The sequence below is a fragment of the Hylobates moloch genome, unplaced genomic scaffold (assembly GCF_009828535.3).
Source record: "Hylobates moloch isolate HMO894 unplaced genomic scaffold, HMol_V3 SCAFFOLD_14, whole genome shotgun sequence".
Classification (NCBI taxonomy): domain Eukaryota; kingdom Metazoa; phylum Chordata; class Mammalia; order Primates; family Hylobatidae; genus Hylobates; species Hylobates moloch.
This window is the reverse complement of record NW_026652289.1, coordinates 88,740,413-88,760,728: the sequence shown is the minus strand read 5'-3', so window position 1 is coordinate 88,760,728 and position 20,316 is coordinate 88,740,413. Positions and strand designations below refer to the sequence as shown.

At 37.3% G+C, this 20,316-nt stretch overlaps 1 protein-coding gene across 1 annotated transcript in view; it reads left to right on the top strand.

The window, feature by feature from the left end:
- The window catches only part of OCA2 (OCA2 melanosomal transmembrane protein), a 339,630-nt gene that overhangs the window by 156,396 nt on the left and 162,918 nt on the right, over positions 1 to 20,316 (top strand). Inside the window, exon 18 of the mRNA XM_032174444.2 lies at positions 3,178 to 3,305. Within this exon, the coding sequence (XP_032030335.1) occupies positions 3,178 to 3,305 (128 nt within the window). The remainder of the gene's footprint in view (positions 1 to 3,177; positions 3,306 to 20,316) is intronic.

Here is a 20,316-nt window from a genome sequence, read left to right as displayed (position 1 = left end):
AAAAAGCTTTACCCAGGAGAAGTGAAATTGGAGCAATTATTTCTTAACTGAGAATTTAAAGAAAAGATGTGGTGATCTGTATTAGAGGAGTGGTGAAGGAATCACCATCAGATGTGATGATCAGATATGCAAGTGTCTGTCTTCCGTACTGTGTGATAGGTGCCCTGGAGAATTCAAAGAAAAGTAACATTCTGGTTAGGAGACAAAGCTGACATAAGTAGAAATATTAGGCCACTGCAGCCTCTTTGCTGAGAAATCTCATTGACTTCTCCCTGTCTAAGACTGGGGTCCCAACATTTTTGCATGATATAAAACGTGGTCTGCCCTTCACATGCTAAATCACAATGTCCTTCCCAACCCCATCTTCCTTTTTAAATGTTTCTGTTGTTTATAGGTCAGAAGCTCCTATATTGTTAAAATGTTAATTTTTCCCAAATTAATTCATACATACCTCTCTGCTTCAAAGGAGTCCATCCCGTAGTCCCTGATATTAATGGCCATATATGTTATATTACATAGCTAAGGAACTTTGCAAGTGGATTTAGGTTATAAACCTCCATAAAAGGAGATTTTTCTGGATTATCCAGGTAGATCCAATGTAATCATAAGGGCCCTTAAAAATAAAGTGAAAGATAGACGAGCCAGTTAGAGAGCTGTGACAGAAGAAGAGGCAGGAGAGATTTGAAGTGTGAGAGTGACACTGCTGGCTTTGAAGATGGAGGAATGGAGGCATGAGGCTGGGAATGTGGGTGCCTCTGGAAGCTCAGCATAGCTTTTGGGTGAAAGCCAGTAAGGAAACAGAGGCCTCAGTCTTACAGCTGCAGGGAACTGGATTATGTTAACACCTGAATGGGCAGAGAAACAAATCCTCCCCTAGAGCCTCCAGACAGGAACACAGCCCTGCCAACACTGTGGCTGTGACTTCATGAGACTCTAAGCAGACATCCTGCTGTGAACCAGCATCCTCTGACCTATGAAAATCATGATATAATTGAAAACGAGTACACCTTTTTATATCTATAGAATCTATAGTCATGCCACTGATCTTATTCTTGATACTGGAAATTTTGTTTTCTCACTTGTTGTTCTATTCAGATAGGCTAAAAGTTGACTGATCTTACTGAGCTTTTGAAAGAACCAAGTTTTGGTATCATTGCTTTTCTCTAACATTTTTTCTGTTTTCTATTTCATTGATTTCTACTCCAGTCTTTATTATTTCTTTTCCTCTACTTATTTTGGGTTTCATTTGCTCTAACCAGTAAGGAAAAAAATAACCAGAGCATTTAAACAGAAACTTTATGAAAGAAGATATATGGATGTCAAATAAGTAAAAGATGCTCAGTGTCAGCTGGGCGTGGTGGCTCATGCCTGTAATTCCAGCACTTTCGGAAGCCAAGGTGGGTGGATCACTTGAGGTCAGGAGTTCGTGACCAGCCTGGCCAACATGGTGAAATCCCGTCTCTACTGAAAATAAAAAAATTAGCTGGGCATGGTGATGCACAGTTGTAATCCCAGATACTCAGGAGGCTGAGGCAGGAGCATCACTTGAACCTGGGAGATGGAGGTTGCAGTGAGCCGAGATTGCACCACTGTGCTCCAGCCTGGGCCACAGAGCGAGACTCTATCTCAAAAAAAAAAAAAAAAAAAGATGCTCAATGTCATTAGTTATGAGAGAAATGCAATTGGAAACCACAATAAGATCCCACTACACATCCATTGGAATGTCTAAAATCAGAAAGGCTGATCAAATGTTGGTGAAGATGTGGAAGAACTGGAATTCTCATACACTACTGGTGGGACTGTAAAATGATAAAATTATTTTGGAAAATAGTTTTGCAGTTTCCTAAAGCATAAATGTTCCATATAACATTGCATAGTATTAAGCTATCATATATCCAGCCATCTCATTCCTAGGTATTTAGCCAAGGGAACTGAAAGCATATGTACATACAAAAACTTGTATATGAATGTTCATAGCATGTTTATTTGAAATAGCCAGACACTGGAAACAATCCATGTGTTCATCAATAGGTGAATGGTATGTACATTGTAATATATCCACACACTAGCATACTGCTACACATTAAAAAAGGATGAACTACTGACTCACACACCAACAGTGAAGGATCTTCTTTTTTTGTTTTTGAGATGGAGTTTCACTCTCGTTGCCCAGGCTGGAGTGCAATGGCGCAATCTCAGCTCACCACAACCTCTGCCTCCCAGGTTCAAGCAATTCTCCTGCCTCAGCCTCCCAAGTAGCTGGGATTACAGGCATGTGCCACCACATCCGGCTAATTTTGTATTTTTAGTAGAGACGGAGTTTCTCCATGTTGGTCAGGATGGTCTCGAACTCCTGACCTCAGGTGATCTGCCTGCCTGGGCCTGCCAAAGTGCTGGGATTACAGGCGTGAGCCATTGGGCCCGGCCAACAGTGAAGGATCTTAACATGATTATGCTGAATATTAATTTTTTTCGTCTGGTTGATCTGTCTATTGAGAAACAGACAAAAAATACAACTGGCGGGGCGTGGTGGCTCATGCCTATAATCCCAGCAGTTTGGGAGGCTGAGGTGGGCAGATCACTTGAGGGCAAGAGTTCGAGACCAGCCTGGTCAACATAGTGAAACCTCATCTCTACTAAAAATACAAAAAGTTAACTGGGTGTGGTGGTGCATGCCTGTAATCCCAGCTACTTGGGAAGCTGAGGCTCCCTAGCTTGAGCCTGGGAGGTGGAGGTTGCAGTGAGCCGAACTGCAGCCCAGCCTGGGTGACAGAGCAAAACTATGTCTCAAAAAGACCCCCAAAACAACAACAACAAAAAACTATGGTGCAATTTGCAGAAAACCTGCATTTATAGAAAATTTAAGCCAATCTATAGTGAAAGAAAAGAGATGAATGGTTTACTGGGAGTGTGGGGGTTGACAAGAGGAGCTAGAGGAGGTACAAGAACATAGGCATGAATAAACTTCTAGGGTCAATGAGCATGTTCATTATCTTGATTACAGTGTTGGTTTCATGAGTATACACATAACCAAATAGAAATTATATGCATTTTACATATATGCAGTTTGTAGTATGACAATTATTCTTGATAAAGAAAAAGGCAACCAGAGGATAAAAAATGAATCGGTGTGTTAACAGTGGAACTATATCTCTATGTCTATTTACTTATTTTCAGGATGGATTGCTATTCTGGGTGCCATCTGGTTGCTAATTTTAGCTGATATTCATGATTTTGAGATAATTCTACACAGAGTGGAATGGGCAACCCTTCTGTTTTTTGCAGCGCTCTTTGTTCTGATGGAGGTAAGATTTTAGTACTTTTGCTATATGGCATTTTACCCAATTTTTGTATTTCATGTTTTATTTGGTGAATGAAGAAAGCCTACATCTATTAATCTTTCCTTATATTCTCTAAGTGGAAAACAATGGAGGTTGTAATTGGACTATTTTAAGTTAACCAGCTTTACCTTAGCCATTGAGAGATTTCTGACAGCACTGCATATTTGCTTTTTTCTTGAATTATCTTTGTGGTTTGTAAACTCATTCTAATTTCATTTTCTATAAAATATAATTTACTAGAAGTCGAGTTTGGAGCAAAGTTACTTATAACAGCAAGTTTATGAGGTAGTGTGACCTTGATGATCTGTTTCATTTTGTGTGATATTTGAGTAACATTTCTGTTATCACAGAAAAGACTACATCAGTAATATGTATTGTTTCCGTTACAATTGTTGTCACAAAATTACTCACAAAATCTTGAGACTTCATTTATAAATTTGTGTCCTCCTCAGACAGGAAGGTTTACTAACACAGAAAGATACTACTCTTCAAACCATTCCCCCAGCACCACTTCTTTGCATTTCTTCAATTTAACATGTAACATGCTTTCATTTTCATTAAGCTAGAAATATTTTCTAATTTTCCACATAATTTCTTTTTTTGACTTACGGGTTATTTCAAAATATGTTTTGAAGGCTCTAAATATTTGTGGATTGCCCACTTTTCTTTATGTTTTCGACTTTTAATTCAGTTCTGGTCACAGGACATACGTTGCACAATTGCAGTCCTTTTAATTTTATTAAGCCTTGTTTTACAGTCTAGCATTTGATCTGCCTTGGAGAATATTCTACTTGTGATGTGTATTCTGCTGCTGTTTTGTGGAGCATTCTATGAGTGTCAGATTTGTCTTGCTTGTTAACAGTTCTGTTTGTCTCTTGCACATTATTAGTGATATTCTGTGAAACTGTTCTATCAGTTATTGAGAGTGGGGTATTGCAGTCTTCAACTATTTTGTTGGATTGGGTGTTTTTCCTTTCAAGTGTGTCAGCTTTTGCTTCATGTATCTTGAGGATCGGTTATTAAGTGTATATACTTTTATAATTATTACATCATCCAAATGAATTGAACTTTATCATTACTAAATGTCTCTTTTTCTCTGGTAATATTTTTGTCTTAGGGTCTATTTGCCTGATACTGGCATAGCCACTTCAGCCCACTTTTGTTTACTGTTTGCATGAGTTATCATTTTAAAAATGATAAAATCTAGCCTGACAATTTCTACATTTTAATTGAAATATTCAATCCACTCCCATTTAATACAGTTATTCATATGCTTGGCTTCGTGTCTGCTACTTTGCTATTTTCACTATCTCTCATATCTTTTTTCCTCTCTTTATCTTTTACTGCTTTCTTACTGTGTTAAATTGTATTTTATTGTATACTAATTCTCTTCTTTGTTTCTATTTTTAAAACTGTGTTTTTGAGTTATTTTATTATTGATTGCTGTAAGGGTTAAACTGTACATCTTAGTTTAATATGATCTGTGCTGGATTAATACTAACTTATCTCATGGAAAATACAGACACCGTGTTCCAGTATAGCTCCATTTGTTCTCCCTTGTTTGTGCTTTGATGGTCACATATGTTGTACTTCTATGATCTATGCCTAACATATATAATAGTTTTATCATTTCAATTATTTTATGCAATGTATTTTATATTAAGAGAAAAAAGAAAAATGATAAAAAAGACATACAATTGACCCTTGAACAACATGGATTTGAACTGCATGGGTCTACTTATATGGAGATCTTTTTCAATAAATGTATGGGAAATTTTTTTGGAGATTTGTGGTAATTTGAAAAAACAGAGATGAACTGCATAGCTTAGAAATATTGAAAAAAATTAAGTCAAAGTTAGGTATGTCACATAGACCAATGGAACAGAACAGAGAGCCCAGAAATAAGGCCATACACCTATGACCAATCTGATCTTCGACAAAGCTGACCAAAACAAGCAGTGAGGAAGGCACTCTCTACTCAATAAATGGTGCTGGGAGAACTGGCTACCCACATGCAGAAGATTGAATTCAGACTCCTTCCTTATACCATGTACAAAAATCAACTCAAGATGGATTAAAGACTTAAATGTAAACCCCAAACTATAAAACCCTGGAAGACAATCTAGGCAATACCATTCCACATAGGCATGGGCAAAGATTTCATGACAAAGGTGCCAAAAGCAATTGCAACAAAAACAAAAATTGACAAATGGTATCTATTAAACTAAAGAGCTTCTGCACAGCAAAAGGAACTATCAACAGAGTAAACAGGCAATCTACAGAATGGGAAAAAAATTTAGCAAATTATGCATCTCTGACAAAGGTCTAATAGGAACCAATGTCTATAAGGAACTTAAACAAATTTACAAGAAAATGAAACCAAACAGCTGCATTAAAAAGTGAGCAAAGGACATGAATGCTTTCAAAAGAAGACATATATGCAGCCAATAAACGTATGATAAAAGCTCAATATCACCGATCATTAGAGAAATGTAAATCAAAACTACAATGCAATGCCATCTCACACCAGTCATGTAGCTATTACTAAAGAGTCAACAAATAACACATGCTAATGAAGTTGCAGAGAAAAGGGATCACTTGTACACTGCTGGCAGGAGTGTAAATTAGTTCAACCATTGTAGAAAGCAGTGTGGTGATTCTTTAAAGAGCTAAAAACTGAATTGCCATTTGACTCAGGAAATCCCATTACTGGGTATATACCAAAAGGAATATAAATTCTTGTATTGTGAAGACATATGCACATGTGTGTTCATTGCAGCATTATTCATCATAGCAAAGACATGGAATCGATCTAAATGTCCTTCAGTGGTAGACTGAATAAAGAAAAGTGGTACATATACACATGGAACACTATGCAGCCATTAAAAAGAATGAGGTAATATCTTTTGCAGAAACATGGATGGAGCCAGAGGCCATTATCTTTAGCAAACTAACACAGGAACAGAAAACCAAATACCATGTTTTCACTTATAAGTGGGAGCTGAATGATGAGAACATGGACACAAAGAGGGGAACAACAGACACTGGGGCCTACTGGAGGATGAAAGGTGGGAGGAGGGAGAGGTTCTGGGAAAAATAAGTAATGGGTGCTAGGCTTAATACCTGGGTGAAGGCCGGGCACGGTGGCTCACGCTTGTAATCCCAGCACTTTGGGAGGCCGAGGCGGGTGGATCACGAGGTCAGCAGATCGAGACCATGGTGAAACCCTGTCTCTACTAAAAATACAAAAAAAAAAAATTAGCTGGGCGTGGTGGCGGGCGCCTGTAGTCCCAGCTACTCGGAGAGGCTGAGGCAGGAGAATGGTGGGAACCCGGGAGGCGGAGCTTGCAGTGAGCTGAGATCACGCCACTGCACTCCAGCCTGGGAGACAGGGCAAGACTCCGTCTCAAAAAAAAAAAGAATACCTGGGTGACAAAATAATCTGTACAACAAACTCCTGTGACATGAGTCTACCTATATAACAAACCTGCACATGTACCCCTGAACTTAACAGTTAAAAAAATTGTCCTTTGACCCAGTTATTAAAAAAAATGATGGTGGGTTGTGAGTGGCCAGGGGCCAAAATAAGCACATGGGAGAGACAAACACAGAAACACACACACAGACACACACACACACACACACACCCCCCCCCAAGCAAAAAACCACAAAAGGTATGTCATGAATGCATAAAATTTTTGTAGATACTAGTCTATCTTATTTATTCTTGTAAAATATACACAAATCTATTATAAAAAGTTAAAATGTATCAAAGCTTACACAAACGCAGATAGTACATGGTACCATTCACAGCCAAGGGAAATGTAAACAAACGTAAAGATGCAGCATTCAATCATAACTGTAAAGTTAACTGTGGTACATACTGTGCTACTGTAATAATTTCACAGCCACCTCCTGTTGTTATTGCAGTGAGTGAGGATCTACTTAAGATGCCGTGTGGTGCTGATCATCTCCATGAGTGGTTAATCCCTTCAGTAAATTGCCTATTGCAGTAAAAAGTGATCTGTCAATTCCCGTGTATTTCTTGTGTTTCCTGCAATGCTTAAACCTTGAATGACACATGGGACCCATAGCAAGTGCCATTAGTGATGCTGGAAGTGCTCTAAAGAAGCAGAGAAAAGTCATAACATTACAGGAGAAAGTCGAATTGCTTGATATGTACCATAGATTGCGATCTGCAGCTGCAGTTGCCTACTATTTCTGACAGATGATTCACCTTGTAAACAGATGATGTAAACTTATGGTATTGATAAATATAGTACAGTACTGTAAATGTAGTTTTTGTTTCTTATGATTGTCTTAATAACATTTTCTGTAGCTTACTTTATTGTAAGAATACAGTGTATAAGACATATAACATACAAAATACATGTTCCAGGAGTTTGAGACCAGCCTGGGTAACATAGTGAGACTTCATCTCTATAAAAATATTAAAAAATTAGCTCGCATGGTGGTGCATGCCTGTAGTCCCAGCTACTCGGGAGGCTGATGTGGGAGGAGCACTAGGAGCACTATGCTCCTGGGAGGCTGAGACTGCAGTGAGCCATGACTGTGCCACTGCCCACCAGCCTGGATGACAGAGCAAGACCATGTATCAAAACAAAACAAAAGAAAATGAAATATGTGTTAATTGACTTTTTATGTTATTGGTAAGGCTCCCAGTCAATAGTAGGCTGTTAGTAGTTAAGATTTGGGGGAGTCAAAATCTATACACGGATTTTCGACTTTGTAGGGAGCTGGTGCCCCTAAAACCCACAATGTTTGAGGGTCAGTTTGTGTGTGTGTGTGTGTGTGTTTGTGTGTATCTTTCCTACAATTCTTTACTTCTTTGTGTGGATTTAAGTTGCCACATGATGTCAGCCTGAAGAATTTCCTTTAGTATATCTTGTAAAGCAAATCTGTTGGAAACAAATTCTCTCTTTGTTTATATGTGAATGCCTTTATTTTGTCTTTTTAAAGTATAGTTTTGTTTCACTTATATAGAATCCTTGATAGTTTTTTTTTTTTTTCTTTCACCAGTCCAAATCTGTCATTCTGACTTTGGGTCTCCATTGCTTCTTATGAGAAATTAGCTGTTAATCATTGTTTCCCCCCTATGCACATTGAGTCATTTTTCTGTTACTGCTTTTGAGGCTTTACTTTGTCTTTCAATAGTGTGACTATTATGCATCTAGGTGTGGATCTTTTTGTGTTTCTCCTACTTATGTGTATGTTTTTTGAAAGTTTTAGCTTTTAAGATCTTTAGATTAATTTTGAAATTAATTTTGGGTATTTGGATAGTTTTTGGTTACTATTTTTCACATACATTATTCTCTCTCTCTCTTTTTTTTTTTAAATTATTCTCTTCCTTTTCTGCAATTCCTATTATAGACATGTTGGTTTGCTTGATTGTGTCCCATAGATTTTGATACTTTATTCATTTTTCTTCATTCTTTTTTCTTCTATGTTCTTCAGATTGAATAATTTCTGTTGATCTATTTTAATTTTTGATGAGTAATTTTTATGTCATCTCAAATATTATATTGAGTCCCTCTAATAAATTTTTCTTTTCACTTGTATTGTTCAATTCCAGAATTTTCATTCTGTTGTCTTAAAAATAATTTTTATCTCCTTGTGATATTCTCTACTTAATGCGTCATTGTTATCATTTTTCAGTTTTTAAAGCATGATTCTTTAATTCTCTGAACATATTTAAAATTCTGCTTTGAAGTCTTTCCTAACTTCAGCATCCAGGCACCCTCACAGATAGTTTCTATTGGCAGTTTTTACCCCAGAGCAGGGGTCACACTTTCCTTTATTTTTTGCATACCTTATAATTTTTGTAAAAAATTAGAAATTTTAGATAATGTATTTTAGCGACTATAGATGCTGATTTATCTCCCTGAATTTGTTGTTGATTTCATTTATATGAAATCATAATAAAATGTCCTTCTTTGACCCTAAAAACAATTTTTGTCTTTAGGTCAGTTTTGTCTGATGTTAGCATAGTTACTCCAGCTCTTTTTTTGTTGTTGTCGTTACTATTTGTGTGGTCTACCTTTTTCCATCTTTTTCCTTTCAATCTATTTGGGTCTTTCAATCTAATGTGACAGCAGTAAACTCTTGTAGACAGCATACAGTTGAATCACATTTAAAAAAATCCATTTAGCCCATATCTGCCCTTTAATTGGTATGTCTATTCCATTTACAGTTTATGTAAATGCTAAGAAGGTAGTATTTATATCTGACATTTTTTCTATTTGTTTTTTTCCTTATCTTTGTCTCTTTCCCTAGTCTCTCCATTAAGGCGTCTATCTTTGCTGAGATCACATACAACCTTCAGGCTTCACTAATTCCCAGTTGATTGCTCTATTCAAGTCTTAAGTTTTTAAGAATAGTTTTAGGTTCACAGCAAAATTGAGGGGAAAGTAAAGAGATTTTCCATATACTCCAACCCCCACACATGCGTAGCTTCCCCCATTATTAACTTCCTCCATCACAGTGGTACAGTTGTTACGATTTATGAACCTAAATTGATGCATTATAGTCATCCAGAGTCCTTAGTTTATATTAGTGCTCATTCTTGGTTCTTGGTATTGTACATTCTGTGGGTTTGGACAAGGTGTAATGACGTGTATCCATCATTATGGTATCATACAGAGTAGTTCCACTGCCCTAAAATTCCTCTGTGCTCCACTTGTTCATCCCATCTTCTCCCCCAGCCCCTGGAAATCACTGATCTTATTCTTGTCTCCATAGTTTTGAATTTTCCAGAATGTCTTATAATTGGAATAGTACAGTATGTGGTCTTTTCACATTGGCCTCTTTCATTTAGTAATATGCATTTAACTTTCCTTCTTGTCTTTTCATGGCTTAACAGCTCATTTCTTTTTAGTTCTGAATAACATTCCATTGTCTGGATGTACCACACTTTATTTATCCACCTACCATGACTTAAGGACATCTTGCTTGCTTCCAAGTTTTGGCAATTTTAAATAAAGTTGCTACGAACATCTATGTGCAACTTTTTGTGTGGACCTAAGTCTTCAAATCCTTTGGTTAAATATGAAAGAGTATGGCCAGAGTGATAATTGCACCACCTAGAGCACTCCCAAGTTGCTAAAGTCCTCAGCATATATTCCAGGAGCTTATGGGATCGATCAGGACTATTCTTGTGTGTCTTTACTACCCAATACCTAGCACCTCCTCATATAATTGTGGGTATGAGAGTAATCATGATTCTTTGAGGAGAACTATATGATGTTTATCTTCCTGGCTATTTTATTTATACATCATGTTGGATTTCTTTAATTTTTTTCTGTATATCTTCTTTATAGCTTATTTCACTCTCCCTAATTGCCTCTTAATATTTTTCTCTTTTATCCATACTAACCTAGGCAATTAGGGGAACCAAACTGAGCATATTGATTCAGTTACCTCGACACTGGGAAAGGCTCTTTTGTCTTACTTCTCATTCTATTCGTTGTTATGCTGCAGTATCCTAATGATAAGTATCAGGCAGTTTCAGCATGTGAGCACTAAACTGGGACAATTTATCCACCTGCTTCCTTTAGGACTTGTATGCAATAGTGCAGGTACGTGTAGCATTGGTTTTATTCATATTGATAAGTCAGAATACAATTTTGTAAAATTTCATTCTGTTGATTTAAAAAAAGTTCTGGAAACTATAGGAATATAATATGTTTTCAACTAGAGCAAAACAAAGAATTTTCATTTGTGACTGAAACTAATGTCAACAAAACCAACCCAACAAAGTTGCTGCTTTCTAACAAAGAAAATTCTGAAACAGATGTTGATGTGGGTATTAAGTGAAAGAGGCAATTTTTGTTCAGAAACCAACAGGAAGGATTTCTGACTACAACTACGGGATGCATTCTTGCCTCAGTTTCCAACCTTCATGTTTTTATTTGGGTCCTCAGCAGAATATGTTAATCTATCATAATTACTTATATCTTCTTGAAAATCAAGAGGGGCTGGGCACAGTGGCTCATGCCTGTAATCCCAACACTTTGGGAGGCCGAGGCAGGTGGATCATGAGGCCAGGACTTAGAGACCAGCCTGGCCAACATGGTGAAACCCTGTCTCTACTAAAAATACAAAAATTAGCCAATCCCAGCTACTTGGGAGGCTGAGGCAGGAGAATCACTTGAACCCAGGAGGTGGAGGTTTCAGTGAGTTGAGATCATGCCACTGCACTCCAGCCTAGGTGACAGAGTGAGACTCTGTCTCAAAAAAAAAAAAAAAAAAAATCAAGAGGGAGCTGAGCTTATTATTATCGCATTAACTTTGCTTGTCCTGTAACATTGTATGAACTGTGGTTTTCCAAGATGTTCAATAATTCTCCAACTTGAGTAGTCTAAAGTGTGGGGAGTTGAGGAACAATGGAATCTTCATGAGGTGTAACCTTAAGGAAGCCAGTTCAGATGCTTGCCTTCCCCAGGCTTCCCTGAGGGGCAGCCTAACACTCCTTCTGAAAAGTGTTAGACTTTTCGACCCAAAAGGGACAATCAACTGGGCAAGATACTCTGACCCTCCTTTTTGAAGTAGGAAAAGCCCTGTTAGGAGCCATTTTGAGACCTGGATGCTTTCAACTCTGTTATTTTATCCTCAGATATTCCTGTTCATTTTGCTCCCACTCATCCTTATGTAACAGGTCCTCACCTTGCTTCTCCTCTCTGTGAGCAGTCTGACCATCATCATCAAGCTTAACCTGGCATAATGGGGAGATGGATGGGTTGGAAGCTTTCTCATGTGCTATGAATACCACAGGACCATGAGAGCACCACTCCAGTGGGCATGCTCAGAGATCTGCGCACCAGTCCAGGAAAGACTCTTCCAATTCAGGCAAACAGGTTATAGTTCACATGATGTTTATGAGCACAGGCTTTCACATCAGATGGATCCATGTTCAAAGCTCAGCTTTGCCACTTCCTAGTTCTAAAATTTTAGACAAATTACTTAATACCTCTGAGCCTCAATTTTCTTATCTTTAGAATAATATCTATAGAATATTAATCATGCTGCTTGTGAGAACCAAGAAGATCATATAGAAGTACTGAGCTCCATGTTGAGCTCCTAGTTGGCATTCAAAAAGTGCTGTAGCCTATTATTATTATTATCATTTTTAGTAATAATTTGATTCAAAAGCTTAATTCAACCAATTCATGTTCAAACTATTCACTGTTAGCCCCGAAGACAGTAAGGTTTGTATACAGAGGTCCTAGGCAAATCTCTGGGCCCCACAGATCTCACACACCCAGCTCCCCTACCCCAAGCAGCCATGCCCTTCAGAGTGGCCTGCCTTCATCTTCATGCCCTGGGCTTTCATCTCTTGTTTTGCATCTGCTATCTAACACCTACCCTAAGACCTCTTCCACATTTTGAGGTCTTCCTGGCCCTTTTCCTGCCATTTTGGACCTGAGTTCTCCAGCGTACATTTTGGGTCAAATCCTTCTTCTGTCATGTTGCAGTGGCTCTGAAACAGGCCCCACTCTGAAGCACATACAGTAGGTCAGGTGTGTTCTATTTTTTGGAAAACAGCTGGACACATTTGGGTCTATTAATCTATGTTGCACTGACCTTTGTTACTGAGGTCAGATTGTCTTCTAGAAAATTTGGTCAAACCATAGAGTAGTTGGTACGATGAAAACTGTAGACATCTTGTCCCCTGAAATTCAAGATCAATTTTGAGTATTTCTAAATTTGGATAATGGAACATATTTCCATAGATTTAGAAGGGCTTCAAAGTTAGTAATGAATAACCTGTGTTAAGGAACGTTGTTTTACTTGTCCTTTTGTTTTATAGGGATTTGAAATGCTAAGTGTCCTTTAAATTCATGTTTAAAAATTTCTGGATGATTCTTGGATATAGGGAGTCATAACATCAATATAAACATGTTTACCCTTAGAAGAAGAAAATTTAGAATGAAACTGTTAGGCAGGAAATGTCTTTTTTTTCTTTCCAACTTGCATTTTGTGTTCGGAGGTACATGTGCAGGTTTCTCACATGGGTAAACTGCATGTCATGGGGGCTTGGCTTACAGATTTTTTCATCACTCAGGTAATAAGCATAGGACCTGATACGTAGTTTTTTGATCTTTACCCTCCTCCCTCCTTCCACCCTCAAGTAGACTCCAGTGTCTATGGTTCCCTTCTTTGTGTCCATGTGTACTCAATGTTTAGCTCCTACTTATAATAATGAAAACACGCAGTATTTGGTTTTCTGTTCCTGCGTTAGTTTGCTAAGGACAATGGTTTCCAGCTGCATCCATGTTGCTGCAAAGGACATGATTTCATTCTTTTTTTGTGGCTGCATAGTATTCCATGATATGTGTCACATTTTCTTTATTCAGTCCACTGTTGATGGGCATTTAGGTTGATTCCGCCTCTTTGCTATTGTGAATAGTGCTGCGATGAATATATGCATGCATGTGTCTTTGTGGTAGAATGATTTATATTCCTTTGGGTACATACACAGTAATGGGATTGGTGGGCTGAATGGTATTCTTTGAGGATCTCCAAACCGCTTTCCACATTGGCTGAACTGACTTATACTCTAATCAGCAGTGTATAAGCATTCTCTTTTCTCTGCAACCTCACCAACATCTGTTATTTTTCACTTTTTAATACTAACCATTCTGACTGGCATGAGATGCTATCTCATTTCAGTTTTGATTTGCAACGTGATTAGCCATGTTGAGCATTTGTTCATATGCTTGTTGGCCATGTGTATGTCTCCTTTTGAGAAATAGCTATTCATGTCCTTTGCCCATATTTTAACAGGGTTGTTTGTTTTTTGCTTGTAAATTTGTTTACGTCTCTGATAGATTCTGAATATTAGACCTTTGTCAGATACATAGTTTGCAAAAATTTTCTCCCATTACATTGGTTGTCTGTTTACTGAGGTGATAGTTTCTTTTGTTATGCAGAAGCCCCTTAGTTTAATGAGGCCCCATTTGTCAACTTTCGTTTTTGTTGTAATTGCTTTTGGGGTCTTTGTCGTGAAATCTTTGCCAGGCTCTGTGTCCAAAATGGTAGGTCCTAGGTTTTTGTCTAGGGTTTTTATAGTTTTAGGTTTTAAATTAAAATCTTTGATCCATCTTGAGTTGATTTTTGTGTGTGATGGAAGGAAGGGGTCTGGTTTCAATCTTCTGCATATGACTAGCCAGTTATCTCAGCACCATTTATTGAATGGGGGGTCCTTTCCCCATTGCTTGTTTTTGTTGATTTTGTCAAAGATCTGATAGTTGTATGTGTGTTATTTCTGGGTCTTCTATTCTGTTTCATTGGTCCATGTGTCTGTTTTTGTACCACTATCATGATGTTTTGGTTAACTGTAGTCATGTAGTATAGTTTGAAGCTGGGTAATGTGATGCCTCCAGCTTTGTTCTTTTTACTTTAAACTTCCTTGGCTATTTGGGCTCTTTTTTTGGTTCCATATATATTTTGCAATAGTTTTTTTCTAATTCTGTGAAGAATATCATTGGTGTTTGATATAAATAGCATTGAATCTGTAGATTGCTTTGGGCATTGTGGCCATTTTAATAATATTGATTCTTCTTATCCATGAGCATGGAAAGTTTTTCCATTTGTTTGTGTCATCACTGATTTCTTTCAGCAGTGGTTTGTAATTCTTGTTGTAGAGCTCTTTCACCTCCCTGGTTAGCTATATTTCTAGGTATTGTATTTTTTGTATAGCTGATGTAAATGGGATTGCATTCTTGATTTGACTCTCAGCTTGAATGTTGTTGGTGTTTAAAAATGCTACTGATTTTCAGCCATTGATTTTGTATCCTGAAATTTTGCTGGAGTTGTTCATCTGCTGAAATAGCTTTTGGGCCGAGACTATGGGGTTTTCTAGGTATAAAACCATATTGTCTGTGAAAAGAGATAGTTTGACTTCCTCTCTTCCTATTTGGATGTCTTTTATTTCTTACTCTTGCCTGATTGCTCTGGTTAGGACTTCCAGTACCATGTTGAATAGGAGTGGTGAGAGAGGGTATCCTTATCTTGTTCCAGTTCTCAAAGGGAATGGTTCCAGCTTTTGCCCATTCAGTATGATGTTGGCTGTGGGTTTGTCATAGACAGCTCTTATTATTTTAAGGTATGCTCCTTTGATGCCTAGAGATGTTGAATTTTATCAAAAGCTTGTTCTGACTCTATGGCGATGATCATGTGGTTTTTGTTTTTAATTCTGTTTATGTGGTGAATCACATTTGTTGATTTGCATATGTTGCACCAAAGTTGCATCTAAGAGATAGAGCCTAATCATAGTGGATTAGCTTTTTGATGAGCTGCTGGATTCAGTTTGCTAGTATTTTATTGAGGATTTTTGCATCTATGTTCATCAGGGATATTAGCCTGAAATTTTCTTTCTTTATTTCTTTTTTTGTTGTTGTTGTTGTGTCTGTGCTAGGTTTGGTATTAGAAGAGGAGGGACTCTTCTCTAACTCATTCTATGAGGCCATCTCATAGAATGGTACTGGCTCATCTTTAGAAAATGTCTTCATCTGACCTGATGGGCACATTAAATACAGTATGTGAAGATTTTCATGGCAGTTTTGGCCCCACTTTCTTTCAGGTTGTAGCAGTCTCTTCTTATAACAAGGATTTAGCAGCATAAGGGGAATCTCTATTCAGTATTCCTATAGACAGAACCAACATATATATGAGCTCACAATCTAAAACTGCAAAACACATGGAGGAATAGTTTATCATGAATGAGAGCAAGCAAGACATTTTTGGATTATAATAATTTGACAATGATGGATAGCATTTTTAAGATGATGTATTTGATATATCTAATCTTTCTTTCTCTTGAAATGTTTTTTTTTTTCAAAAACAGGGAAACAAGGACATTTTCTTTTGAAAGAATTTTAGACTTATATAAATGTTGGAAAAAAGTATAGAGAGTCCACATTTACCTATCACCCAACTTCCCCTAAAGTTAAAAATTATACAACCATGATAAAATTATCGAAACCAGAAAATTAACATTAGTAGAATATTACTAAAACTACAAATACTGTTCAGTTTCTTCAGTTTTTTCCTAATGACTTTTTTTCTGCCCAATATTCTATCCAGAATCCCACATTTCATTTAGTTATCATATGTCTTGAATTTTGTCTAAATTCTTTAGTCTATCTTGACACTTTTGAAAAGTATTAGTCAGTTACCTTGTAGAGATTTCTCAATTTGGGTTTGTCTCATGTTTTCTCACGACAGTTTTGAGGCTATGAAGTTTTGGCGAGATCACAGAGGTGATGTGCCTTTTCTAGTGCATCATATTGGGGTACAAACATTGGCATGTGCTATTACTGAATGTGTTAACATCGATCACTTGGCTCATGTGGTGTCTGCCAGGTTTCTGTATTGTGAAGTGGAGCCCTGGCAAATTATCTTGTCAGGAAATACTTTGAGACTATACTAACATTGTGTTTTTCCTTTTTCTTACTGATGTTAGCATTTGTCAGTAGCTCTTTGCCTCTAATCATTATGACTGTAGAGTTTGCCTAATGATGATTTTGTATTATCCTTATTGCTTCTATTAATACATTTATTAACTGGAGCTTATCTGTAAGGAAGAGCTATCCTTCTCCTTTTATTTATTTACATTTGTAAAAGTTCATGGATGTTTATTTTATTCTATGTGTTGTAAGTCGGTACTATTGTTATTTATTTTGTTGCTCAGATTATTCCAGTTTTGACCATTGGGAGCAGCTTCGGTGTCCATTTGGCTCCTGTCTTCTTTAGACACATCCTCATCAATTTTCAATCAGTTTTTCATTTTCTCACATCATAAAATGTTCCTGAATCATTTTGCATTTTGTCTGCTCTTGCCCTGGAATCAATTGCCTCTCAAAAGATTTCTCATTCCTTGTATTGGAGAATGGTGTTTAGAATTCAAAATCCGGATGCTTAAGATTTTTCATTCCTTGTATTGGAGAATGGTGTTTAGAATTCAAAATCTGGATGCTTGGTGTGCGTGTAGCAATTTAGATGTCACTGAATCTAGGCCTCTGCAATCAGCATAGTTGGGCATATGTGTTCGTATACCAACACCCACATCCACACATGCATATCTGTATCTATATATTAATTTACCCATCTATGTGTTCAAAACCTTCAGCTCATATTGATTCCCTGAATTCCAATCCAACACCATAAGATTTGCCCCTTGCTCTATCCACAATATATACTCACTTATTTGTTCAATTCCTAGCATACACCTAAAGTAGTTACAGAATTGCTAACTCATATCTTTGTGAGAAATAGATTTACTAACTCAACTACAGTATTTGTGTAGACTTCTTTTTGTCTTTAGTCTTAAAGTAGCCTGTCAAAATATGGTTTTCCGAAATTTCTTAGATTAGTTCTGTTCTTCTCCATAGCCTTCAGTATGTTTATGTTTATTTATTTGTAATGTGCTTATTGGGGCTGGGATTGCTATGATTTGGATACTTGTCCCTCCAAATCTCATGTTGAAATCTGATCTCTAGTGTTGAAGGTGAGGCCTCATGGAAGGTGTTTGGGTCATGGGGGTGGATCCTCTAAGAATGGCTTGGTGCCATCCTCATGGTAATGAATGAGTTCTCACTCTATTACTTCCCGAGACACTTGGTTGTTAAAAGAGCCTGGCACCTACCCCTTCTCTCTTATTTTCTCCCTCACTTCCGCTCCTGCCATGTGATCTCTGCACACCAGCTCTCCACTATGAGGGGAAGCAGCTGGAGGCCCTCATCAGATGCAGATGCTGGTGCCATGCTTGTTCTACAGCCTGCAGAACTGTGAGCCAAATAAACCTCTTTTATTTTCTTTTTTCTTTTCTTCTTGAGACAGAGTCTCATTCTATTCTGCTTGAAGTGCAGTGGCACAATCACTTCAGCCTCAACCTTTCCAGGCTCAAGGAATCCTCCTACCACAGCCTCCCAAGTAGCTGGGACTACAGGCTTATACCACCACACCTGGCTAATTTTTGTATTTTTTGTAGAGACAGGATTTTGCCAAGTTGCCTGCAGGCTGTTCTTTTCTTTAAATTACCCAGCCTCAAGTATTTCTTTATTGCATCATAAATGGACTAAGATGGGATATTTGAACCATTACCATGGTTCTAAGAATCAAAGCCATATAGAAATGTATATGAAAGGAAGTATCACTCTCTCCTCATGCTTACTATCCTGTTCTCCTTCGCTTGTCTTTCTGCCTTACCCAGATCTTTCCTGTAAGTAGCTGATGTACCTGTCTTGTATTTCTTTTCTTTTTTCTTTCTTTTTTTTTTTTCTTTAGATGGGGTCTCACTCTGTCGCCCAGGCTGGAGTGCAGTGGCATGATCTCGGCTCACTGCAACCTCTGCCTCCTGGGTTCAAGCGATTCTCCTGCCTCAGCCTCCTGAGTAGCTGGGACTACAGATGCCCTCCACCACGCCTGGCTAATTTTTGTATTTTTAGTAGACGCAGGGTTTCACCACATTGATTAGGCTGGTCTCGAACTCCTGACTTTGTGATCCACCTGCCTCGGCCTCCTAAAGTGCTGGGATTACAGGTGTGAGCCACTGCACCCAGCCGTATTTTTTTTTAACATAAATAAGCACATACAACTGTTTATTTTGTATCCCTTTCTTTATTACTTGAAGAATAACATAGTGTAGATAATCTTTCACATTTTGCTTTTTATAAGCTTAATGGTATGTCTTGGAAATCACTCCTAATCAGTTCACAGAAATCTTCCCGATTCTTTTTTATAACTACATAGTACCCCATTTTGTGAATGCGCCATCGTTTATTCAACCTTCCTTCTACATAGAGGCATTTAGGTTGTCTTCAGTCTTTTGTAATTACAAACCACACTACAGTGAATATTTTTGTATTGTTAGAGGTGTAGCTTCAGGGTATATTTCTAGAAGTCAGATCACAGAGTCAAAGGTAAGTGCATATTTTATTCTTCATTGCCAGATTTCCCTCTGCAAGAGTTGTGCTGGGTTATACTCCCACTGGCATTATGTGAGTGTGGCCATTTTCCTAGTCTGCCTGACAGAATGTCATAATTTTTCATTTTGTCAGTTTTCTGAAAATAGTATCTCAGTGCTGTTTTCATTTGCATTTCCTTAATGATGAGTGACTTTGAACATTTTTTTTTCATGTTTGAAGGCCATTTTTGAATCCTTTTTGGTTAATTGTGCATTCATGTCAGTTTTCTGTTTTTCGATTGCGTCTTTGTTTCACAGTGTTCAAGGGTTCTTTATTTATTAGGGATATTAGCTCTTTGTGGTATAGACTGCAGTTATTTACTCCTAGTTAGTTGTTTTGTGACTTTTTATAGTGTGTCTTTGTTTATTTTGGTCATGTAATTTTCAAACACTTTTATGTAGACAAATTTACTAGTTATGTCTCTGGATTTTCAGTCTTATATAGAAAGGCTAAATAAAAAATCACCCATTACTTCTATGCTATCTTATTTTACATTTAAATCTCTAATACATTTGGGTTTTTTTCTTGCATATAGTGTGAAATATGGAATCTAATTTTATTTTATTTTTCCAAATGACTACCCGGTTGTCCCAGTACCATTTATTAAAGAGGACACTTGTACTCCAGTGATTTGAGATGTCAATTTTATCCTACATTAACTTTTCATATGCCCTTGGTCCTATTTCTGAACTTCCTATTATATTACATGTCTATTTGTCTGTTAATGGACCAGCATCAAATTGTTTGAGGCTTTATAATATGTTTTAATGTTTGGTAGGGCTAGTTATGTCCCCTTTTTAGTTTTTCTTTTTCAGTGCTTTTTGGGATATTCTTACACATTTCTTTTTTCTTGCGAACATTAGTATCAACTTGTGTAACTCAATTATGAAATAGCTTGCTGACATTTTTGATCAAGATTACATTGAATTCATACAGTAATGTGGCAATAGCTGTCATCTGTATATTGTTAACTAATTTAATCTGAGAAC